The following is a 26,216-nucleotide window of genomic DNA, read 5'->3' on the forward strand; positions in this document are numbered from 1 at the left end:
ATATTATATATCGCTCGAGCCCTTCACCAATGAAAATCCATTTCCGATGTAAGTCCTGAAATGCGTATGCAATAAACCTCTAAATCGAGATCTACAAATTCAGCTTGGAATTAGCTCCTGAATGGAATGGCTATTAAAATTTATGACGGCTAAATTCCTCTTCAAAGAGGACATGCTATATATATATATATATATATATTCGGATAATTTGCTTCAATTCTGGAGAACAATGGTTTACATATTATTGCATATAATTCCAATTGAAATGTTGAATCAAAATGGATTTTAGTTAATATTAGCTTAAAGAATTTTTTTCTTAATAATCTTTGATAAAAGATAATAGAAATTGTTTCTTTGGTCTGACTAAAAATTACATCTACTTCTGAAAAAAATTTTCAAATATTTTCTAAAATTTAATATTTTTGTCTGACTATTAATTAATTTTACTACTTATTCTAAAAGTATAGAAATTAAAAATGTTCTGTCTGACTAAAAAAGACTTTTACTACTGATACGAAAAATTTAGGAATTTATTTTTTTTCTCTGACTATTACTGTCTGTTTTTCACTTATTTGCAAATTAAAAGATAGTTAAAAAAATTATGTCTGACTCAAAAATACTTGTACTACTTACTTTATAAATTACTATACTTATTTTAAACTATATTACTGATTCTGCAACTAGAAAAATAAAAAATGTTTGGCCTGACCCAAAATGATTTGTTCTACTTATACTAAAATTTTTCGGCACTGTTTTGTCTGACTAAAAATGACTTTTCTACTTATTTTTATAAATTACTATCCTTTTTTTAGACTTTATTACTAATTTTGCAAGTAGAAAAATAAAATCCATTCTGTCTGGTCAAAATTGACTTGTACTACTGATACTAAATTATCAGGAACCATTCTGGCTGACTAAAAAATTACTTGTACTACTGATATTCAAAATTTATTATTGTTATTTACTACTTATTCTAAAATTACAGAAATTAAAATCGATTTGACTAAAAATTACTTTTACCACTGATACTGAAATTTCAGGGATTTTGAAGTTTTGTCTGACTGTTATTGTCTGTTATAACTTGTTTAAAAATTACAGGATACTTACATCATTTTGTCTGACCAAAAAATATTTGTACTACTTATTTTATAAATTATTATATTTTTTTATATTTTATTGCTAATTCTACAAGTAAAAAATAAATACAGTTCTGTCTGACAAAAAATGACTTATACTACTGATAATTTTCAGGAACCATTCTGCCTGACTAAAAGTAACTTGTACTACTGATACTAAAATTTTAGCAATTTAAAGTTTTTGTCTGACTGTTACTGTCTGGTATCACTTATTATAAAATAACAGAATAGTAAAATCGTTCTGTCTGACCAAACATTACTTATACTACTTATTTTATAAATTAAAATATTTTTTTTTAAACTTTATTACTAATTTTTCAACTTTAATAATAAAAACTGTTTTGTCTGACTAAAAATGACGTATACTACTGATACTCATTTTTCAGGAACCAAAATTACAGGAATTTTGAAAGCCTTGTCTGACTATTATTATCTGTTTCTACTTATTCTAAAATAACAGAAAATAAAAATATTCTGTCTGATTAGAAAATGCCTGTACTACTGTGAATATTTTAAGTATTTTCTAAAAATTTTAAATTTTGTCTGACTCTTACTGTCTGATGTTCCTTATCCTAAAATTACAGAACTTAAAAATTTTCCGTCTCACCAAAAATGACTTGTACTTCTGATATTCTTTTTTATTCCATTGTAACTCACTTTTACCATTTATATGCAAATTTCAAAAATTTAATAATTCTGTTAATTCAGTCTGACTTGTCTTATACCACTGAATGCAGATAAGGAGCAATTTTTAAAAATAATATTCTCACTTAAAACATTTAAAGAAAATGCATTAAACAATGTTTTGTAGAAAGAATAAATTTTCACTTTACACTGAAATATGTATAAAATTTGATAAATATTTGAGTGCTACATTGTGGGATGGTAATCAGCTATAACTAACCAATCAGAATGATCAATAACGCACTGCTAATTACCCACAGGAACTGACTCGAAATCGAAGCTTTGTCCTGCTTTACCAAATAAATTGATTTCATCAGTTGAATAACTGGTTACCTTATTTGCTCTTTAATTACTGGTTCGTGTTGTCTCGTTTAAATGACAACAATTAATTAAGATTATTGATTATTATCTATGATTAATTAATTATTCCATCAAATTTAATTAATCTCCATATCACTTTTGTAATTAATATTTTATCGAGTGATTATTCAAATTTCTAAATTAAATATATGTTATTTTCAAATATATTAGTGAATTGTAAACATTAATAATACTATATTTATTTATTATATTTTTATTATATTTATTTACTATATATTTATTTATAGTTATATATAAAAATAGAAAATATTAATCTAAAATTATTTCTATATTTCATATATAATTTATTATAATACATTTTACATTATTTCATGGTTCATGAATCTCATGAATAAATTTCAAAAGAAAAAGGAATATATATATCTCAGATTTTAAAGTTCCCTTTTTATCTTTTAACCTACTTTAAGTTTTGAAACCTAATTGTACTGCTGAGAAGGAAAAAGAAGTTCACTGTATAACTGAGAAGATTAATACGTGAGGTTAAAGTCAAAACTTTACCGGTCTTAAAAAAGATAAAATTGTTTTTCAAATAAGGTTAAAAGGATTATGACCAAGTGTAAAATTATCCTGAATGAGATAATACTTTATATTTTTCAACAAAAAAAAAAAAAAAGGAAATTCATTATTTAATTAAAATTTTTTCCAAAAAAAATTTTTTTAGAAATTACGTCTAAAAAAACTATATATATTTAGTTATAATTGTATATGGTAACTTTGCTTGGACCAATCACGATGATAAAATCATATTTTATAGTCAAATTTGCATAAACGTTGTTTATCGCGTTTCCGAGTGGATCCTGTTGGCAACTATTGTTCCTGGAAAGTTTGGAGCCGCATCATAATCTGAACAGTGTGCACCAAACTAGCTGCAAGCACCATTTTAGCTTCCGGCACGCCGCATGCACAGAATGCACATACGTATATGCAGATATGCATAGCAATGTCATGCATTGCATGCCACTTTTGTCCCCACCGAAAAAAAATATCGATCTAAACATTTTTTTTTTTTTTTTTTGATTTTTTTCTTCAAAGAAATATTAAAAGCATCTGAATTCTTTAAGAATAATAAAAAAAAAGGCATCAGGTGCTCTATGATCGAAATCCAATAATTTCATTTCAAAAAGTCGGTCATGGAATAAATTTCACACTTGACATATATCCAATAACTTCTAAGTTTTCAATTTTAATATTTTATAAGTATTTTTAAAAATTTTTTTTTGTTTATATTTAAATTTTTTATAATAAAATATTGTTGCATTATTGTTGTTACATACCAGTAACTTTGTTTTTAATAATAATTATTGCAAATCTACATTACCGACTGATGGTATATTGCCATTACAGAAATCTGCATTAAAAGCAGTCGATATGCTGTTATAAATAATTTAATATCAGTTACATTATTGTTGTTACATACCAATAACTATATTTTTAATAATTATTGCAAATCTACATTACCGACTGATGGTATATTGCCATTACAGAAGTCTGCATTATCAGCAGTCGATATACTGTTAATACTGTTATAAATAATATAATACCAGCAAATACTGTTACTACATTATTGTTGTTACATGCAGATAATTATATTTTTATTAATTAATGCAAATCTACATTACCGACTGATGGTATATTGCCATTACAAGAAATCTGCATTACCAACCGTTGATATACTGTTTGAAATAATCTAATATCAGTTACATTATTGTTGTTACATACCAATAACTATATTTTTAATAATTATTGCAAATCTATATTACCTACTGATGGTATATTGCCATTACAGAAATCTGCATTGCCAACCGTTGATATACTGTTATAAATAATCTAATATCAGTTACATTGTTGTTGTTATATACCAATAACTATATTTTTAATAATTATTGCAAATCTACATTACCGACTGATAGTATATTGCCATTACAGAAATCTGCATTACCAGCAGTCGATATACTGTTATTACTGTTAAAAATAATATAATACCAGCAAATACTGTTACTACATTATTATTGTTACATGCAGATAACTATATTTTTATTAATTAATGCAAATATACAATACCGACTGATAGTATATTGCCATTACAGAAATCTGCATTACCAACCGTTGATATACTGTTATAAATAATCTAATATCAGTTACATTATTGTTGTTACATACCAGTAACTTTGTCTTTAATAATAATTATTGCAAATCTACATTACCGACTGATGGTATATTGCCATTACAGAAATCTGCATTACCAACAGTCGGTATACTGTTAATATTTGTTAAAAACATAAATTTTTGATTCTTTCTCAAAAAATTATTCATTATTTACAGGAATTGTTTAGTGGGAAAAGCATATCATGTAAAAATATCAGATTTTGGAACTGATAATGAATTGTACGCCTGTGACTATTACAAAATGGATGGAAACGTTTCTCTGCCATTACGTTGGATGGCATGGGAATCATTATCCTTGGTATGTAATATATTTTATAAAAGATACTAATTTACAAAAATATTTGTACAAATTTAAAAAAAATATTCTAGTTTGATAAAATATTTTTTTTTGTCATAAAAGGGTAAATATACAACGAAAAGTGATGTTTGGTCATTTGCCGTGACTCTGTGGGAAATTTTAAATCTTGGAAGACGAGTTCCTTATGAACATCTTACTGACGATGAAGTAATGCAAAGTTTAAAACAATTGCATCGCAGTGGCAGCGATTCAACTGAAGACAACGAAAAAGAAGACGTCCTTACATTATTTGACTATCTACCAAGACCAACAGCCTCATCAAAGGACATTTATGATCTTATGTTAGAATGCTGGCGACGAGAAGATTTCGAGAGACCGACATTCCGTGAGATATCACTTTTTTTGCAAAGGAAAAATCTTGGTTATGCGCCCACCTCTTGATATTAGAGATTTATTCACTGCAAAATATAAAGGTACTTACAAGAGAAACAAAAATTCTTTTCAAATAAAAAATAAAACATTAAAAAAGAAAATAGGAACTGAAAAAAATAAGAATTCCTATTTTTCTTGAAAAAAAGTGTCATCAACTCAGGACTGATTATTATATTCGATTAGCGAATAATAATTGCAATTCAAAATAGAAAAAAAATTTTGAATTGTCATTTAAAAACTTAAATTTTAGTGACAAAATTGTCTGTCAATTCTTAAATTAACTAAAATTCTCCAGGGCTCATTGATAAATTAATTTTTCCCTATTTTAAATTAGTAATATTGGAAAAAGAACAATTTCAGTTGCGTTAGTAATAAAGAAACTGGAAAATATATCATTTTTACCGACCGTTGATAACCTAGGAATCTATTTTGCCGACTGGTGGTAAAGTAAATCCCTACGTTACCAACAGTCGGTAAATCGGTATTCTAATTATTTACCAACTAATGTGAATTAGTGATCTAGATGGTAAATTTAGGAATCTATTATGCCGACTGGTGGTAAAGTAAATCCCTACGTTACCAACAGTCGGTAAATCGGTATCCTAATTATTTACTAACTAATGTGAATTAGTGATCTAGATGGTAAATTTAGGAATCTATTTTTCCGACTGATGGTAAAGTAGATTCCTACCTTACCAACAGTCGGTAAATTGGTATTTTGTGAACACAAATTTTTCAATTTTTCCTTTAATAAGTTTTTAAATAAAATTATTTAAAAAAAAGATTAAAGGAACTATAAAAAAGATAAATTTCCCGTATTTTTCATCACACCTGGAACTCAATGATTATAAATAATGAATTTGCTACATACTACGGCTATGACACATCATAATTGTAACTTTATATAATAGGTGGGATCAATGAAACTATTAGACTTATTTGTAAATAATAATAGGTGTATATGGTAGAAATCGTTATTGCTGCGTATTAATAAATATAAAAAAAAAAAAGAAATATAATATAGGTACATGACTTTCGTTGGTACGTGCGCGACTGATAAACGTGAATTATTTTTCAAGATGCAATTTAGTGAATAAATAGATCAAAGATCATTGAAAAAAAAAAAAAAAACTATAACGAATTGCTGACATATCGGATATAGATTATTTTTTAAAGGGATTGAAACTGTCACTCATCTGCGAAACTCTATTTATTATGGCAGTGACAGTGATCGAAAAAAAAAATAAAATAAAAGACTTTTTGAATTTATATAAAAAAATATTGGAAGCATACACGTAGCATATACGATAGCTATTAATTAATTGATTAATTAATTAATTTAAAAAAAACTGTTACCGTTATTGCATTAAAAATACTATTTATATATATATATATAATTGACGTAATGCTATTAAAGGAATAGACCATTAGCGATTTAGCTGTACGTTATTTATACAGAGTAAGCATAACGCTGCCTTTGGCTATATTGTTGCCCCTATTGCTAACAAGTAATTTACTTGTTTACTGATATGTGATAATTTATAAATCAATGTACCTATACCTATATGTACTATATCTGTCGATTCAATGATTGTTTGGAAAAAAAAATTCAATTTCATTTACCAATGATATTATATTATTTATTAATCTAATTTAATTATTATTGATTTTATATTATTTAATATTAATATCATATTTATATTATTTAATATTAATATCATATTAATATTATTTAATATTAAATTATCTTAATTCAATATTTGATTTTTATTGAATTAAAATTAATTAATAATTTATTTGTATTAACAAAATACTAAAATATATTATTTTTTATTGCTTTTTCAAAATAGTTTACTTTTTTTTTGCCTTTGTTTTATAATTTTTTCTTAATGGAAAATTCATTCTTATCATAAGAATACAAATATTTTTTTCCAACAATCTTTGTATTAATCCAATAATCTACATCTCACTCTTGCGTGCCTCTTTCCAGTAAATAATTACATCATATCGTGTATAATATGAATTATTAAAAGCAATTTAAGATATTATTTTTCTTATTAAATTTTTCAGTTCAAAAAAAAATTTTAATTCTATTTTTAAATAATTATTAAAAATTTTTTGAAATTAAAATCTCGAATTATGATAAATTTAAAAATAAATTATTTTTTCAAAGTACAAATAAAATAATTCAGTCTTTATTATTATTGTTAAATTGTTTAAATATTTCAAATAATACATTATTTTATAGTCTATATACATGCGATATGATATAATATTATAATGAAAACTATTTCAAAAAAAAAAAAACTAAAATAAAAAAAAAATAATTGTGAAATTTGTAAAATAAATCTTCGCTTTATCTACACACTATTGTAGTTATTATTTTTTTATTATTGAAACGTAAAAAATGTATTTTTCACATTCGCTGCTTAGTCGTAGATGGAAAAATTTTCACCTGTAAATTTAAGTTAGATATAAACAATTTTTCTCCTACAAAAAATTAATACATACTGGAAAGAAATTAAAAAAAATTAATAATATATAGTAAATTAATATTAATATAAGTAATATTAATATTAATTAGTATATATTAATATAATTATAAACTAACATTAAATTTTATTTAATTTTAATTTTTTATTTTTTTAATTTTTTATTATCCCATAAATTGGTGAGCTCTTTGCGCTAGTTCCCAAACGTATTGTACTATAGAAAAATTAAGAAATTAGAAAAAAAATCATTCCCTAAAATCTCTTGTAGTTTATGGATAAAATATGTAATTGACAATCACGCTTAAACCATGAAGACTGAAGTTTTTTTTGTTCTCATATTCGATGTTAATTGCTATTTAAATTGAAAAAGAAAAAATATCCAAATATTTTATTTTTAATAAAATTTTATTCTAAATTTCAAATTTAAAAAATTTATAATTTCTCTCTAATAAAAACTCATTTTTAATTTAAATATTATATTTATTTATTGTATATATAAATATGTATAAATTAGAGCTCACCTATTCTTTTTATATACTACAATTTAGTTAAATTTTATATAATTTTTATTTCCTTGTAAATATTAATTAAAAATCCCTCAATTTTTTTTTTTTTTTTTTAAACTCAAAATCTCCTTTACAAGCATATTTTGGGCAAATATATTTTAATTCTTTCTAGATAAACAAGCACTGGTATTTATATTTATTACTAATTAATATAATAATATAGAAACGATAAAAAAATAAAAATGTACAACGACTTAGTAATTAACTGCCTGTATTATAAAAAGCGATAAGTGAGAATTAAATCGACGAAGCGTAAAAACATATTATTATTAATTATTATCAAGTAGTATACTGTATATATAAATATCATGTGAAAAATTTTAGATTTAAAACTAGTCATTGTAATATTATTTCCAGCGTGAATACTATTTAAAAAAAAAACTGTGCAAGATAAAAAAAAATAGTATTAATATAAATATTTGATAATTAATAAACATCGATTTAAAGTGTCTCGAGAAATAAATGATTTAGAATAATATATATAAATAAATAATTAATTTGTGAAAAATAAACTGGAAAAATACAAAAATTTCAAAATAGTTCAACGAAATATATATTTAATGGAAATTAATTTCCACGCATTTTTCCCAATATACAAAACGAAAATAATTTTCAATAAATTAAAATCTTAAGAAATGTTAAAATATAAAAAAATTCAAAATATTTATTTCGCACTGCCTTTATGTCAATAGAAAAGCAAAGAATTTTTTTAAAATTACAAAATTGTTACCAGAAATAACTGGATCTTTTTATTATAAAAAAAAATTAAATAAATGTGTACAATTAGGTTTAGAATTCTGTCATAATTATAAATATATAAATCCTATGTGATAATTATAATTAATCCCGAGAGAACGAAAACTACAAACTCTCATATGATATTATCTTTAACGAAAAAAAAAAAAAAGAAACGGAAAAGAAAAAGCCTCTTTTTCATAGAAAATTACCCAGCAATCAACAATTTTCTATAAAACGTATTGTGAATTCTTCACATTACATTCTATAGAAAATTTAAAGGAATCTTGATTGTTGGCTTTAAAAAGCTATTTTCATTGTTGTAATTAATAAACGCATCGTTCGAGGTTTTAGTATGTAACATTGTACTGATAAAAAAAAATGTAATTGCAGTAACTATACGAAAAGAGTAATAAATCAGTTGCTCAAATTGTAATGCTTATTTCTACAGCAATAAACATAATTGGTGGATTAAAAAATAGTGCATTATTTTATTCTATAACAAATTAATTTTTCTATGAAAAATCTAATTTTTTTAATCAATGTTATTAAATAATTGGAATTTTTAATTTTAGTACAAATGCACTAATTTTATATATTATTTATATTTATTTATTATTAATATATTAATTATTAATTTATTAATTATTATTATTTTTTATTATTATTTATTAATTATTAATATATTATTTATTATTATTAATTATTATAATTCTTACAATTAATTAATTAATAAATTGTAGAAATTATATTAATATTTACTATTAAAAAATCCTTACAAAAAAATAATTAAAATTTACAGAATAAATAGAATTATTGTAATAATTATTTTTAATAATTAATTTATAAATAACTAATTAAGTTTGAATTAATTTATCCGGGACAGCGCGTACGCAGTCCCGACTAACAAAAATTATACGCCCGAGATATCCACATTAGGGATATTCGCAAGGGTCAGCTCAACCGAAGTGCAATGGAAGAGCCTCGCCCTGGAGGAACCGCCTTGTTGATCACGGTAACCTCTACGCCAGGTAAGTATGCTTTCAGCTTTCTTGGCTTGGCTTTTATACATTTGTCTTCTCATCTCAATTGCGAGAAAGACCGATAATTCTGCACCCTGCAGGACAATTCAAAAACTAAATCATACTACCATCAGGCACATGCGTAGAATCATTCATTTTGAATTGCACCAATGAAACAATAGCGCGAATTTTAAATTTTAAAATCAAGCCTCTTAATTGGTGTAATTTCTGCGCGCGTGCGTAATGTATAACTGAACACAATTGGCGCCAACTTTTGAATTTTTATATTGTAATTTTCATTTTAAACACAAATATAATTAAATAATTTTATTTATAATTACTAATATAATAATAATTAATTAATTATATTTGTAATAATTGATATAATTAATTAATTATATTTGTAATAATTAATATAGTAATAATTAAATAATAAAAAAGAAAATACAAAATATTCCCTTGCCGTAAATGATTTATTTATTTATTTATACATTGTTTAAGATCAATTAATTATACATGAGAGACGTAATTTCACGTCCATTGTATCAACAGTATTATGTAAAATGAAGAAAATCAAAAATATCGGCCAATAATTTTTTTTTTTCTCATCATAATATTTGACAGTGAGATTATATTTAATTTGAAGGAGTAAAAGTTTCATATATAATATTATATCTTAAATTGTAAAAGAAATTATATTGGCTAAAGAAAAATTATAGCGATATTGAATTTTTTTTTTTGAAATATGTATAAAAAAATTTATTTTATTTAAATAATTCATTATTTTAAATAAATAAATTTTTTTCCCAATATAATTATTTCATTACATTTTATATTCTTCTTTGAAATAACAAATTTTTTTTTTTATCAACAAAAACATAATTATTTTCAAAATGTCGATACTTTTTTTTTTACATAAACATATATAATATTTAATAAATTTGAAACAGCTCATCGAAAAATTTAAGCCTATAAAAACATTATTTTCATACACCAAATAATTGTAATTTTTTTTTTTTTTTTTTTTTTTTTGAACGTTTGATACTTCTCTGCAGACATACCAAAATAGTAAAAACAAAATGCATTTAAAAAAATCATTTTTTGTCACTTTTTTTATAATATAGAATTTTATTCCATTTTTTTATAATTTAAAATTTTTTTATTTTTTTCTGTTAGCAAATTTTTTTTTTCTTTAAACGTGACAAATGATGATTATTTCAAAATACAATGTGTTTAACTATTTACATATAACAGTCTTAGAAATTGTATTCTTTTATAATAACACATTCATCATTTTAATTTTTTCTGCGTTTCAAGAAAAAAAAATTTTTTAATTTTAAATAATATATTACATTGCATTTTATTATTTAACATTAGTCTTAAAATACAGTCAAGCAAAAAAGATGTAATATATATATTTTTTTTAAATTGAATTTGAAAAAAATTTTTTTGTAAATTTATTTTGAAGCTTATATTTTATTTTCTAAAACAGAAAAATATCCAGTTGCATGCTTAATTAGACATGATAAGTTTATCAATATATAAGACATTATATCTTTTTTTTTTTTTTAATATCATTTTTCCAAGGATAATCTAAAAATGGGACATTGACAAAAATTGTATATTTTCATTTCTTGCCGAAACTACTTTTCATTATTTTTTTTTTTTTTATGTATATATAATTTATACGACAAATGTCAAAAAATTTAAGTCTCAAATATTTGTATAATATAATGAATATATCTTGCACATTTTATTTATTTATTTTATTTTTTTTTTTAATATAAGCGAAGTTTATAACAAATATAGTTAGAGAAAAAAATTGTATTTTTTTTTTCTTTTATTCTATTGATGAATAATCAATGGACTTAGGCGAAGAAGATAAAGATATATTTATTTATTATATAGATGTACCACATTGTTATTAATATTGTTGTGTAATAATAATCTGTAATATATCCTAGCATCCAGGCAGATAGTTTATAACACTCGATATAATATTATCGTCGATATATTATCATTTTTCTAACGTCAGCATGGACGAATTTTTTTTTTTTTCAATAATCTGTATTAATAATTATAATTTTAATAAAGAAAAAAAACATTGTCCATTACACGACGCGATGTTTTAAAAAGGGTATTTTTCAAAAAAAAAAAAATTACCATTTTTCTCACGCATTCTATAATTTTAATTTTTTTGTCTTTAATTAATTCAATTTATTTTTATATTAATTCAAATTTATTTTCAATAAATTTAATTTAATATAATATAAATATCCAAAAATTAATTAATTAATAAAAATAGACAAAATTTTTGCATTAATAATTAATATATAATTTTTCGATATTTCGATTTAAACGTGAAATGTGCGAAAATTTGAACAATGTTAAACATAATTTTTTTTTTATACCCTATAGAATACAACAACTCCTGCTTATATCAGTCTATAAACAAACTAAAAATTAAAACAAAAAATTCAATTTGTGACTATAAAATTTATACAATGAAAAATAAAATTAGCGATTAAAAGAAAAATATTCAGTATATAAAATAAATTCAATTACAAATGTTTTCATAAACAATTTTACTTAACATATTCAAAAAAACGTCGAATATTTAATTTTAAAATGAAAATTAATATTTCTTTTTCCAAAAGTAAAAAAAAAAAATTCTCTTCTTGTATACATTTGCCGAAGATTTTTGCTTTTTTTTTTGAGTGGAATGAGTATACTACTTGGAAATATATACGTATGCGTAAAAGTCTCATAAAAATTAAGAAAAAAAAAAAAAAAAAAAAAAATGCATTTTGTGTAGATGTGTTTTCGTCACTTGAAACCGCATAGAGGCGCTTTATGTATAGAAACTTGTAATACTGGTCGTTAAGTATCTCGATCTTTAAAAACTCTTTTTTAATTTGAAAATTTTCTCAATTTAAATATAAAAACAAATCCAAGTTCAAAAAAAAATTCGAATTTAAATTATAAAAATATAAAAGAAATTTACAGAAATAAAAAAAAATTAAATTATAGAAACAGAAATAAAAAAAAAACCTGAATAAAAATTTGTAAATAAACATAAAAAATAATTAACATTTTTTCAATATTATTTGCATTCTTCTTTAACATTTTTTAAAATATTTTCCTAATTTTTTGTCGATTAAAAAAAAAAATTGCTTCACTCACAAACATTTAATTATCATATCTGATATAATTATCCTATTAATTAATAAATTTTCAAAGGACATCTATTTTCGAGATTAACTTGGAAAAGTGAAATTTAACATTTTAAATAAGATCGGATCGAGAATCTTGTTAATAGTTTGATTCGTCACAAAGATTAATTATTATTTGAGACAAAATTGTCCATTATTCGGCGACTCAAGCAAATTTCATAGATCACGATTCGATTTTTTTTTTTCTTTTTTTTTTTTAATGCTCAGAGAATACTTTTCTATCTCACACATTCTTTCTCGCACTATTTTTTTTTAATATTCGTTCACTCGATTTCTCTCTCTCTCGTTCGCTCTTTTTTTATCATCTCCATTGAGAGTATCTCCCTATAAGATTTTTTATATTTTGTTTTTATTATTTTTTATTTATTTTTTATCACAGATGTTTAACTTGCTCGCCCTTACAAATTTGTGGCAGCCCACTCGGATCTATATATGTATATTCTATTCTGTTATTATTTGTCACACCTCAAAACTCGGATCACAGCTCTTAATTCGCGAATCTTCAATCTTATATACGCACATAAAGAGGACATGTTTGTCTGACTAAGGCCTGCCTTAGTAGAAAAATATACATTCGATTCTTAAAAAATAGATCTTATATCACTTTTTTTTGCAGCTAACGTTCTCGTTTTTTATTTTTTTTTTTTTGATATTATACAATGGAATATTCTTTTTTTTGATTCAGCTGCGCTTTAATATGTTTAGGTTTTTTTTTTTTAAAGGGGTCTGCCTTCGAGTGTGCTCAGGGCATATAATCAGATCTAAGCTAGTTTTATTTCGTACCACCTCTCCCATATCACTCATAATAATATGCATAAGTGATTTTCATTTAATTATTATTTTTTTTTTTAATCCTTTATGACTAGCGTTTATAATAATTCCATTAAAAAGATAATATACATATTGAAAACTCAAACCATAATAATTGGGAGATAAAGCTGCTGTTACGTTTCCAATATTCATTTAAAAAGCATCCATCAGAGAAATGGAGTTTTGATCTTGAGAATACGATGCCAACAATCCAGTTCTAAAATACAATACGGCTCAGTCTTATAGTTTGGTTATTTTTTTTGTCATCGCGCTAATTATACTTTTTTGCGCTGTGCCCACTTTTTTTTTTTTTTGGATTGTTGCTCGATTCTTTTTCTCCTTTTTTCCACCTAGAATTCTCAAATTGATTTATAATTCGATTAATTAATAATTATTAATTAAATTCTTATTATAAATTTTGTTATTGTAATTTTGAAAATTCTAGAATCGAGAGAACTTACGCAATGAGATTGGTGGTATATATCACTTTTTTCTGTTGTGTTTTCTTCTGAACAACGCACGCAAATTTTTTTTTTTGGAATACGTATTTATTTAATTGTAGTTTTTCTTTTCTACGACCATTTTCTTTTCTGTTTTTTTTTTTTTTCATTTTCAACTATTCGCACATGCAAACAAGTGAAACAATTGCACAACGTGTCCGCAAACTCTTGATATAATATATTTATATGAAAAACGAGGATAAAAAATTCATTAATTTAACTTATCAAATACAGCACCAATTTTCTTTTCTTTTCTAATCAACATTTTCCGAATTTGTCGTTTTTGCTTTTTAATACATCGTTCGATAGACTGAAATTAACTATTCCAAGCAACTTTTTATTATTAAACATAATTTTTATTAAAAACAATAATGAAAACAAAAACTGTATTAAGGGGGGAACACCAGTTGTAACTTTCGAAAAATCAATTTTTTTTTTTGTGCATTTTCTTAAAGTACACATATTTAGAAATGTGTCTGTAAATTTCAAAGTTGATCCGGTGAAAAATAAATGAGATATACAGAACACTGCATCGGCGCGTCCCGTGGCTTCATACAAGGTGGCCAGCCATAACTGACCCTAACGACAGATGGCCTTTTCCTATGATTTAGAAACGGCAACCACTGCGGAAGAGTTATTATATGGTCCAAGAATCGATGACTCTTTGTAACTTGGAAACAAAATTTCTTCTGAACAAAAAAAAGTAAGTTGAAACTTTGAATGCGTTTTTCTCAAAATGACATTTTCCAAGTCGGTGACCACGATTACTCGAATACCATTAAACCGATTTATTTAAAATTTAGTGTGCTTCATTTACACATATAAGTCTAGTTCGTGATCGAAGGATTTTTTTTTTTATGCAAAACTTTTTTTTATATAGCTGAAAATCGACCGTATTTTTTTAACGAAAATCATACTTTTGACTTTGACAGGTCGCCATTTTGTCAAATTTTTTTTTTTTTTTAAATCCTTCGATCACGAACTAGATAATCTTATAATAAATGTAAATCAATTTCATTTTTGTATTTCAGACGAAGTATACTTGCAGAATGCTGGTCACCGCAATTCGCCTTTTTTCTTAAGACGCCACTTCAATGGCTCATATCTCCAAAAGTTTTTGTTAAAAAAATTTTTTTTTTCTTTTAAATTACAGCTTTTTACATGTACTTTTAACTAATAAATAGTATTCTTTAAAAAGATTCATTGTTCTTTTGGAAAATATTCTTGAAAAAAGCATTATTTTTTGAGTTACAACTGGTGTTCCCCCCTTAACCGTTATATTTTTGTATTTAATAATTTTAATATTGAATGATGAAATTGTCAGCCAAAAAGAGTTAATTTCAGTTAGCGGATTCTAAATAGGTTTTTAAATATTTTTTTAATATTAATCTTTTTTTTATCATAAAAGTTGTTTTAGATCTTAAATTTTTTTTCTCTCTAATATTATAATCGTTCTTATTATTTTTTTTTTTTTTGTTGTTCGTTGATTTTTCTAGTTTAATAATTACAGTAGTCAACATGATGCGTTGAAGATTGCCACGAAATTCACACGCTTTTTTCTCAGGTGCTTAGGATTATTTTGGATTGTTGTCGCGCTTATTATTTTTTTTTTTTTTCTTTTATCGACAAAATTAGTCTTGGCGCGACTCAGGTACATATTAAGGCCCGTTCCTTTATTTTTATTATTTATTTTCTTTAATCTTGTTGGACAAGTTATTCAGCTAAGTCACTTCGTATTCCTGATGCTCCCTAATTCTCTAAAATACTATCTTATTTTTTTTTTTTTTCTCCTTTCGTTATAGTCAAGCTCTAGTATTCTTAACTTTTGCGCGCGGAACTTCACCTTCGATAAGTAGGCAATGACATTCTTGGAATCACTACTTTTTTTCTAAAAAAAAAATCGTCTGCAATACGAATTTTTTTTTTGAACGAAATAATCGTAAATCACATTTTGCAATATATATATAAATCTTTCTTTTTCATCGACGATTGATATTCCATTTGCCTATTGCATTCATTGGCCCTTGAAAAACATTTAAAATCGCACGATTATTTGCTTCAAATATAATAATAATAGATACATTTATATGATTAAAGACTAAATCATCTAGATTATTTAGATAGTTAATATTTTGCGCTCTCTTAAATGAGAAACCGTTTATTTTTTGTGTTTTGTTCTTCTTCTTTTTTTTTTTTGTACACTTGCATCCGATTGGTTTTGGTATTAAAAATAACCTCGGATTGCTAATCGATATTTACTCGAGACACATAGATATATATTGTATCGAGATATATATATTTTTTTTGAAAACGATTTATGTAAAATAATTTTTTTTTTTCTTTCGTTTTCTGACTTTTATTGTGTTTTGATGTTGAAATTTTTCATTCGTTCTTTCTTTCCCCCTATTTCCCGTTCATTCTTTTTTTTGTTAACACTTTCACTCGTTTTTTGTATTTTTTTTTTTTTTTGTTTTTGTTTTTCTACAAACTAAATTGCCAGCAAGTTGGAAAAATATCTGTAAACGTCCCTAACTACGATGTGAATCATGACTAAAATTTTCTGATGGAAGATCTTAGGAATTCAGACCTCTTCTTCTCTAAATCGGACGTCTTTATTTTTTTATCATGGAGCTATTTCTTTTCTTTTCACTTTCTTTCTCTTATTTTTTTTTTTTTTTTCGTTATTTATTATACATTAATATTACCCTGTTTAATGGGTTTTTTAGGTCACATGGGGCCCTAACGTGGCCCTGTTGTCTAGTTGGTTTTTTTTAGTGACAAATGCGATTTTCCTCAGGAAATTTGATATAAAATACAATAATCGAGTAGTCAATGTTTTTCTCACACATAGAGACTTAAATGGAATTCCCTGACTGTTTTTCTATTTCCATTTTTTTTTTTTTTGAGGCAAACACATTGTGGGTCTATTTTTAAAAAATGAAACCCATATCAATTAAAAGTTTATCCTGAAGATTCGATTCATATTTGATTATTTTGGTAATTATTTGGTCGAAGAACGGTGGACAAATTACAATATTTTGTTCTAAAATATCGTTTTTTTTTTTCTAAGTTATTTGGACTATCAATTGCTACTTACGTCATTTGCATCCCTGTTATATGATTCAAAAAGGATGAATTTTTTTTTTTTTGCAGAATTGATAATTTAAAACACCATTCAAACGGAGACACCAGAAAAATGTATACAAATGGTGATATAAATGGAATCGACGGGCAAAATAAGAGATGAAAGGATCACACTTGCACACACAGTCTTGACAGTTGTTCTTGTTTCAAAGAAATTAAAACGATTGAGATGGTTGAAAGACTTCGGCTTGGAACTTGTGAATAGAATTTTTACTTTTGATCGTGAAGAACCATTGGCATTATTACTTCTCGACTATCTCCAATTAAAGGATCAATAACGACCGCTGGAAGTCTTAAATCACTTATCGGATCCCAACGAGATCCTAAAATTTCCTTGATTTCCTATAAAAAAAAAAAAAAAAAAAATAATGTAATAAATTAAAAATAAATAAAATTTGAAAATACTCACTTCCATAATATTATCACCGTCGTACGATGCCTCATCAGCTGCGATATCACTTTCAGAGAATACAAGTCGATGAAGTGTATTTCCACGAAGTCGAGCAATTGCTAATAAATTTTCCTGAGCATACTTATGTCCTATGAAAACCATTTCCACTAATTTCGTACATTTCCAGGCCACAACAACTAATGGATCCGGACTGCGAACATATTAACAAACAATTAAAATAATAAATCAAATTTAAAAAATTCCTCCTGAAATTGTAAGAACAATTTTTTTTCCTTTTTTCTTATCAGTTTGACTTTTTTTATTCCACAATTGGCTAGTTTAAATGACGATAATTATAAAACACATACATTAATAAAATTGCAATAACTTGCCTAAGCAATAAAAATCGATTCTGATATGATTTTTAGCGCAGAATCCAAATCTAACCTTGAAGCTATTGATTTTAGGATTAAAAGTGCTGGATTATTTTTTTTTTAAATATTTCATTTCTTTATTTTATAAAAAAAAATTATTTTTTGTTAAATAATTTTATTTGCCTACCTATTTGGTTCGTGAGGATCAAAAGTTGCCGGCAAATCCTTTGTATGATCAACTGAATCAATCCAAACGAGCGATTGTAATGTATTTGGATACCAAATTGATATACAATGCAATGCACTTATGTTGATATGTTCGCAAAAAAGTGCTTTCAATTGTGTGAGAGGCATTGCAGGTTGAAGAATTTTTGAATCAAGATCTTTTACAGCCACATAAGCATGAATCAAATTCAAACGCAATTCGCAAGCGTGACTGAAAATTAAATTTTCATTTAATAAATCACAAAAACAGTTTTCTTAATACAAAAAATTTAATTTAATAAAATATTTTTTAAAGAAGGAAAATCTTACTTTTTTTGAGTAAAATTCTCCCATGCCTGATTGGAAGTTCCTGGATAATCATCATCTAAGCCATGAACGTGAATAACAAATTTCTCAAGTACTCCATTATCCAAAGAATTAAGTAAAGTATCATTGACATAATCATAATCAATTGTCAAGACAGTTAATCGACAAAAGGAACTAAAAAGACTAGTGTCTAATTCCAAAAAATCATAATGATCAGGATCATCTTTTACCGATGCTAAACAAAGGGAAGTCAAGTGTTTGGCATGATAATGTTGTAAAGGTTCCAAAATCATACTGGCACTCGATGTTAATTCTTCGATGCATCCTAAACTCAGTCCTTCTAAACAATTTGATGTCTCAATTATCTTTACAAGTGATTCCATAACGGAACTTGAAAATGTTCGAATCCTAAAAAAAAAAAGGAAAAGTTTAAAATTATTAAAATTATTCCACTAATTTATTTATTTACCAATCATCTTCGTTTTCTATTCGTCTAATGGGCCACTCATATGGACAATTAGTTGGTTCCAAAAATAATTTCCGAAGTTGTTTATTGTTGCTTAATTTTTTTAAAAGATTTACTGCTTCTTTCACATAGACACCAGATGTTTCGCAACTTATTGTGACGTCTTGAACACTCAGACCAAAGCAACTCATCAAAAATCTACATAGATATATGTAAAATTAAATATACTTTCACTTTTATTTATTTTTTCGTAATAATTAAATAATTACCTTGCCCATGCCACACTATCTTCATCTTTAAAAGAAAATGTGATTTTTTTCCAAAAACTTGGATGGAACAATGCGTATCTCCAATTTTTACAAACCTAAAATACATTTTCAATTATCGACTAAAATCTCAAAATTGAAGCATAAACGCGTAAATTGAAAACAAGTTTATAAATATAAAACAAAAACGTATAAATGAGTCAGTAATTTATGTCGTCACAACAAAATCGCAGATTTAAACTTTCACCTAAAAATTCTCTCTACAATTATATATATATATATAATGACATTTTATTGTTTATAGATAAAACTTTATTATTAATTTAAATTATAATATTTTCAATAATTGTAATTTTTTCATTTTAATAAAATTTTTCATGACCTTCATATATTCATTAAAACAGAAAAATATCTCATTCACAATTAGATAAATAAATACAAAATACGTCTCTACTTTCAAACTATAGATATACATGTTTACAAAAAAAAAATGATATTACCATATTATAAACTGAAAATTGAGAAAATAAAAACAAAAATTAAATATCTAAATTACCTGTGAGGCTTGTAAACGATTACATTGTGGGAGATAAGAAAAAATTTCCAGTAAAATAACACTTGGCAAACTATCCCAACAGGGAGTGTTATCATCTTGTGCCATTTCTGACGTTCCTTCAACAATTTTACAGGATGAACAGCTGTTTGTCTTTGACGATGGCGACAACTGTCCTTCACACTTTCTCATACACTCCTTCTCCACGGATTTTTCCAGCAACAATTCTTCAACATTTTGACCTCGTACCATTTTCTGGCCAGCAGAAATCGGCTGGCAACGATTTTTTTTTTTTTCACGGTGCTTATATATCTTTTAAACTTGTACGTAATCCAACGAACGACGAAACCAATAACACGCACTTGCGAATGTCCAAAAGTTTATCAGTATTGTATTTAATTTGTGTGTAATTTGACCAAAAACGAATTTACCCGACAACTAACGACGACACAATATGAAAACGAAAGAGACAAACGTTTTTGTAAATGTAAATGTCGAACATGGAATATACGTCAAACTAAATAATATTAATTACCAAATACCCCAAAACCCAACCGCCCCTGCCCGAATGCAACCAAGAATGGTCACTGGTATTCGGCGCCACAAAAATTATGGTACGTACACAATTGTACGCAAGCGCGGTGGGAAATTCAAAATTAAGACTAATAAAATCATTTTTTTTTTAATAGGTAAAACTGATTAAATAATAGTTTATGATAATTTATCTTTTTTAGTATTATGAAGGAGAAATAGAATAGAAGTATTTAACCTTTTTTTTAATAGGGAAAGGGAAATAGAATAGAAGAAATGTCATGTCACATTTGGGGGTTTATATCGAAACTTCAAAAAAAAGAGTTATTATTTTACGTTACCGATTCATCCCTGTTAAAATGTACACATAACCAAACAATTTCAATACGAAGTAAATTTTTTCTAAAAAAAACACTTGTGTTTCATTTGTGATTTGTTTTTTTAATGAATGTGTATTTTTATCGTTTTGAAGATCATATTACGAAATCTTCTTCTTCTTCTTCTTTTAATAAGTATTGAATTTATTCTCTTTTTATTTATTGTCTTATACTTGACATATTATACTGTGAATTATAAAATTTTGAAAAACATTGTTCTTTTAGACAAATATTAGTTGAAATCATATGGGTGCCAGCAGTAGTTCTCATGAAATGGATTACCAAGAGCCAGGATGGGCTGCGATATTGCAGTATTTAATACAAAGGTTTTGTTTATTTACAATGACATATTTTTTTTTTTTTTTGGGATAAAAATAACTTTCTCCAAGTTTTAATTTGACATCTTGTAAAAATAAGATTATTATCATGTTGGATGATGAAAACATTTTCTAATTTTATTTTCTTGTAGTTTTAGAGAGATATTTTGCGAGAAATAAAATATTGTTTTTTATTTTACAGTGGTCAAGTACATATTATTTCAGAGGAACACGATGACTCTGATGAATATTCTACTGCACGACCTCCTCGCGTTTCTAGTCGACCAAATACTTCCAGACTTGATGTAAGTTTTTTTTTTTTCTTTCTTTTAAAATATATTTTTAATTTAATGAATTTTTAATTATTATTATTAGAAAAGTGAAATTAGTCTGACGACAAAAGAGGCTTGTGGTATTGGAGATAATGTAGCTGGTCTACCAATGATGTTACAAAGAAGAGAAATAGGTTCAACTTTTAGTGCTGGTCAAAGATGCAAAATATCAAGTAATTATTTACCGAATAGAATGGATCAAGTTGCAAAATATAATAGTAAAGCATTTTGTGGTTCATATTCAACCGATGGAAAGTTCTTCCTTACTGCGTGTCAAGGTTTGTGATTTAATTTTTAATTTTTTTTTTTTTTAATATATTTGGGGCATTCTATTTTAAAATTATACCCCTAGTAAACAATTGACAATATAAGACATTTTTTAAATAATTATTTCTCCCATTTAATTAAATCAAATTACTTTTGCAATGAGTGGTTTCGAAAGAGAAATTTCTAAACTTTATTATTGTAAAAAAAATTTAAAAAAAAAACGTTTAATTAGCATAAAAAATTTAGTTTGAAGGTTAAACTTATAAATATCTCAAAACACGTTGTCTCCAATTTTGACAAAATCTGTGTCAAAAGAAAGCTTAAATATTCTATTTTTTATTTCCGTAAAGTTTATAATGGACATTTTCGAGGATTTCGAGAAATTAATTAAAATTCTCAGACGTTTCAAAGGTTAAAAAGGGTTGAAATTTGCATGAATAGAGAACCTCTGTTCAAATACAGCGGCATTTGTTTTTACGAAATTTTTAAATAAATAAATTTTAAAACTTCAATTTTAATCTTAATAATTTTTTTAAATTTGAAAAATTTTTAATAGCAAATAGCTATCAATATATTTATTGTTTACAATATTTTTTTTCTCTAATGTCAAGTGATGTAATAATGTAAGGTTAATGGAAATTAAATTTAAAAAACAAAATCCGCTCTTAAAGAAATGGTTCTCCATTCATACAAATTTCAATTCTTTTTAACCTCCGAAACGTCTGAGAATTTTAATTAATTTCTGGAAATTCTCGAAAATGTCCATTATAAACTTTACGGAAATAAAAAATAGAATATTTAAGCTTTCTTTTGACATAGATTTTGTCAAAATCGGAGACAACGTGTTTTGAGATATTTACAAGTTTAACCTTCAAACTAAATTTTTTATACTATTTAAATGTTTTTTTGAAAAAATTTTTTTACAATTGTAAAGTTTAGAAATTTCTCTTTCGAAACCACTCATTGCAAAAGTAATTTGATTTAATTAAATGGGAGAAATAATTATTTAAAAAATGTCTTATATTGTCAATTGTTTACTAGGGGTATAATTTTAAAATAGAATATTTATTTATTTATTACATATAAAGATTATTATATAAATTTGTTTTTGATTTGTAGATAAATATCTCAGGTTGTATAAAACTGACAATGGAGAGTTTACAGAAATTAAAAAAATATCAGCTCGTGATGTAGGATGGAGTATTTTAGATACAGCATTCAGTCCTGATGGAAATTATATTGTGTATTCTAGTTGGTCGGAAAATCGTATGTATTTACATAAATTTTTCTAGTAAAAAGTAAATGAATTATTAATTTCCTCTTTTTTTTCTAGTTTATATGTGCCCTATTTTTGGAGACTCAAATACGCAAGAAACACTTTTTCTCTCACCATTGGAGCGTAGATTTTGTATATTTTCATTAGTATTTTCAAGTGATGGTCGTGAGATATTATGCGGTGGAAATGATGGTTTTCTCTATGTCTACGATAGGGAATGTCAACAGCGTGTTCTGAGGGTTCGTATTTTTTTTAAAAAATAATATAAATTCATTATTATATTGTACATATTTTTAGATTGAAGGACACGAAGACGATGTAAATAGTGTTGCCTTTGCGGATAATACTTCTCAAATTCTCTACAGTGCCGGAGATGATGGATTATGCAAGGTTAGATTTTTTCTATTTTTTTTTTTTTTTTTAAAGGGAATTAGTATTAAAATCGAATTTTCTTTTTTATCAAAAGGTTTGGGACAGAAGGATGTTAAGTGAAAATGATCCACATTCAGTGGGTATTCTCGCTGGTCATATGGATGGAATAACATACATTGATCCTCGAGGCGATGGTAGACATTTATTAACAAACAGTAAAGACCAAACAATTAAATTGTGGGACGTTCGTGCCTTCTCCGATCATAATGGTGAAATGAATACAAAAAAAGCAGTCGCTAATCAAAATTGGGACTATAGATGGCAACGAGTTCCAAAAAGATGTAATTTTCTAAAAATTAAATATAGAAAGGGGAAAAAAAAGAATTTTCATCTAAAACTGTTTTTTTTTTTCAGTGTACAAAACAAAAAATATGTTGGATGGAGATACAAGCATTATGACATATCGGGGACATACTGTTCTTCAAACTTTGATTCGTTGTCATTTTTCACCGGCCCATACAGGGCAGAGGTACATTTACACTGGATGCGGTTCCGGTCGAGTTATCAGTAAGAACAATTTTTTTAATTTCTCGATCTATATTTTTTATCATATTAACAAAAAAACAATATTTCAGTTTACGATGTTCTAACTGGAGCTATTGTTAAATCTTTAAACGGTCACAAAAGTTGTGTACGAGACGTAAGTTGGCATCCGAGTTATCAAGAAATCATTTCTACTTCGGTAGGTTCTCTTTTTGTAATTAAATAAATTTAAAAATTTTTTAAAATCTAAATCAGTAATTAAAATCTTTTTTTTTTAGTGGGATGGAGGAATTGGAAGATGGCGTTACACTGGTAAATCAGTTTCCCTAGATTATCCCGATTGTGAAACAGATAGCGATGTAGAATCATCACAACCACGAACATTGCGACGTAGTCAACGCATTGCAGCTCAAAAAGCGAAAAATACAACTTCATGTTAGGAATCAAGAATTTCTCACAATTCCTAGTTTTGAGATTCTTGATTAAGAAAAAAAATAACGAATTATTGGGATATAAAAATGAAAGAAAAACTAATTTACAAAAGACTGCTTTTGTTTCAGTTAAATTATTTAAAAAAACGTCGATTTTTTTTTCTTGTGTATGTTACTTTCGTCAAAAATTATTTATTAGGTTTCTTTTTTTTTTTTTTTTTATTTAATAACGAATGGTTGATGTTTTAATGATGTGAGCATATCCACAGAACTTTTATACTTATATAATTAACAATTTTCATCCAAATTCAATTGGATTTTCTACATACATATAATATTATCGAACACCATTTAAAATGCACGATATAATTTCTCAATTTACGGTGATTGGTTTACAATTTCATCTCTTAAAAATGGATGACGCCTTAAAAATGAAAAGTTTCAAAGATATGCCCATTTCTGAAAAAAAAATTGTTTTTCTAAAATTATTACATTTTTTTTTTTTTGAATCATAGAAACGACTACTCTATAATTGAAAATCATTTATTTTTAACAGTTTCGTTATCAAAAAAATGTTTTTCTATTTTTAAAATAAGAAATATTGTTCCTGATAATGAGAATTTATACAGCCAGTAAATTGTTTAAAATAAAAGATTTTAATTTACTTTAAAAGTACACGTTTTTATGCTTCAAAAAAAAAAAAAAAAAAAAAATTTTTGCGAATAATTTAGTTAAAATAAAACACGTCGTATAAAAATGGCGTTTGTGATAATCATAGTTGTATTATAAACTGATTTAAAAAAAAAAATAGAACACATAAGCGTATTCATAATAATTATATTGTTTAATTTAATTACACTCGGAAAATTTTTTACAAATATTATTCTAGAATGTAGAAAATTTAAGGTACTCCAATTTAATACGATTGTACGGATGAATATTAAAAAAAAAAAAAAGGTAAAAACAAACATAATATAAATTAAACATCCGTTCAAATTATAAAACACATTATCTTTGAAAATTCTTATATTTCCATATAACTTGTATAAAAATGATACATAATATTTAACAAAATATGTATTGTATATAAGTATGAATTTAAAAAAAAAAAACTGAAAAAATAAAATAAATAAAAATTAAATCAATTTCCTGGTTTTATTTCTAGTTACAACAAAAATTGATATTTTAAAGTTTTTTTTTTTTGTATATATATAACTTAGGAGAAAAGCCCAGGACAAGGCCGTACTTGATTTTGCAGGGCTTCTCAGCTGCAATGAAACCTTCCTTATTCTTGATTATCGTGATTAACATAGAGATTAATTCTCTGTTTCTATTGAAAGTATTTGAATTTTATGCATCGACGGATATAAACTTGTCCTCTTATATTCTGATAAATAATATAATTCTATCATATTTCAACACTTAAATTGCATATTAACATGCGACAACATTATACTGTCACATCTTATCATTGCATTATCAAGATTATTGTGTAAAAACATGATATTTTTAGATTGTGATTTGTAACATTATACATTTTAATTTTACATATATGTGTTGTTATTATATTACATTTTAATGTAATTAAAT

The 26,216-nt window shown here is 25.2% G+C and overlaps 3 protein-coding genes, 1 long non-coding RNA gene and 1 other non-coding gene across 7 annotated transcripts in view; 3 read left to right on the forward strand and 2 right to left on the reverse strand.

The window, feature by feature from the left end:
- LOC127281823 (discoidin domain-containing receptor tyrosine kinase B-like) overlaps positions 1-5,454 on the forward strand; it is a 132,228-nt gene extending 126,774 nt beyond the window's left edge. For all 3 annotated transcript variants that reach the window (XM_051305751.1, XM_051305752.1, XM_051305753.1), the window contains 2 exons: positions 4,524-4,665; positions 4,768-5,454. In XM_051305751.1, the coding sequence (XP_051161708.1) occupies positions 4,524-4,665; positions 4,768-5,106 (481 nt within the window). In that variant the 3' untranslated portion in view covers positions 5,107-5,454. The remainder of the gene's footprint in view (positions 1-4,523; positions 4,666-4,767) is intronic.
- A 4,313-nt stretch (positions 5,455-9,767) lies between these two features.
- LOC127282084 (U1 spliceosomal RNA) lies at positions 9,768-9,929 on the reverse strand. Its single transcript, XR_007843142.1, has one exon. It is a non-coding gene; the product is annotated as a U1 spliceosomal RNA (small nuclear RNA).
- A 443-nt stretch (positions 9,930-10,372) lies between these two features.
- Positions 10,373-16,185, forward strand: LOC127282057 (uncharacterized). Its single transcript, XR_007843137.1, has 2 exons — positions 10,373-15,158; positions 15,487-16,185. It is a non-coding gene; the product is annotated as an uncharacterized LOC127282057 (long non-coding RNA).
- A 440-nt stretch (positions 16,186-16,625) lies between these two features.
- On the reverse strand, positions 16,626-20,766 carry LOC127282056 (F-box only protein 33). Its single transcript, XM_051306128.1, has 7 exons — positions 20,184-20,766; positions 19,631-19,725; positions 19,365-19,559; positions 18,899-19,303; positions 18,552-18,800; positions 18,009-18,201; positions 16,626-17,941 (listed from the first exon to the last, which is right to left on the reverse strand). Exons 1-7 carry the CDS (start codon positions 20,430-20,432, stop codon positions 17,810-17,812), a joined length of 1,518 nt encoding a protein of 505 aa, XP_051162085.1. The 5' UTR covers positions 20,433-20,766; the 3' UTR covers positions 16,626-17,809.
- A 301-nt stretch (positions 20,767-21,067) lies between these two features.
- LOC127281993 (DDB1- and CUL4-associated factor 11) lies at positions 21,068-25,771 on the forward strand. Its single transcript, XM_051306041.1, has 11 exons — positions 21,068-21,223; positions 21,314-21,414; positions 21,608-21,710; positions 21,781-22,015; positions 23,124-23,270; positions 23,338-23,519; positions 23,578-23,670; positions 23,747-23,993; positions 24,067-24,219; positions 24,288-24,394; positions 24,474-25,771. The coding sequence occupies exons 2-11, from the start codon at positions 21,335-21,337 to the stop codon at positions 24,633-24,635; spliced, it is 1,509 nt and encodes a 502-aa protein (XP_051161998.1). The 5' UTR covers positions 21,068-21,223; positions 21,314-21,334; the 3' UTR covers positions 24,636-25,771.
- Positions 25,772-26,216: the final 445 nt, after the last annotated feature.

Source organism: Leptopilina boulardi, unplaced genomic scaffold, assembly GCF_019393585.1.
Source record: "Leptopilina boulardi isolate dan_hultmark-lab unplaced genomic scaffold, ZJU_Lbou_2.1 LbouV2_278, whole genome shotgun sequence".
Lineage (NCBI taxonomy): Eukaryota > Metazoa > Arthropoda > Insecta > Hymenoptera > Figitidae > Leptopilina > Leptopilina boulardi.

Bases quoted from the DNA above. Each gene is read 5' to 3' on its own strand.
- LOC127281993 (XM_051306041.1), top strand. From the start codon at position 21,335: ATGGGTGCCAGCAGTAGTTCTCATGAAATGGATTACCAAGAGCCAGGA. The intron at 21,415-21,607 runs GTTTTGTTTATT...TTTATTTTACAG, and splicing joins TTGCAGTATTTAATACAAAG to TGGTCAAGTACATATTATTT. The intron at 23,671-23,746 runs GTTAGATTTTTT...TTTTATCAAAAG, and splicing joins GAGATGATGGATTATGCAAG to GTTTGGGACAGAAGGATGTT.
- LOC127282056 (XM_051306128.1), bottom strand. From the start codon at position 20,432: ATGGTACGAGGTCAAAATGTTGAAGAATTGTTGCTGGAAAAATCCGTG. The intron at 19,560-19,630 runs GTAATTATTTAA...ATATCTATGTAG, and splicing joins GATAGTGTGGCATGGGCAAG to ATTTTTGATGAGTTGCTTTG. The intron at 18,801-18,898 runs GTAAGATTTTCC...TTTAATTTTCAG, and splicing joins GAGAATTTTACTCAAAAAAA to TCACGCTTGCGAATTGCGTT.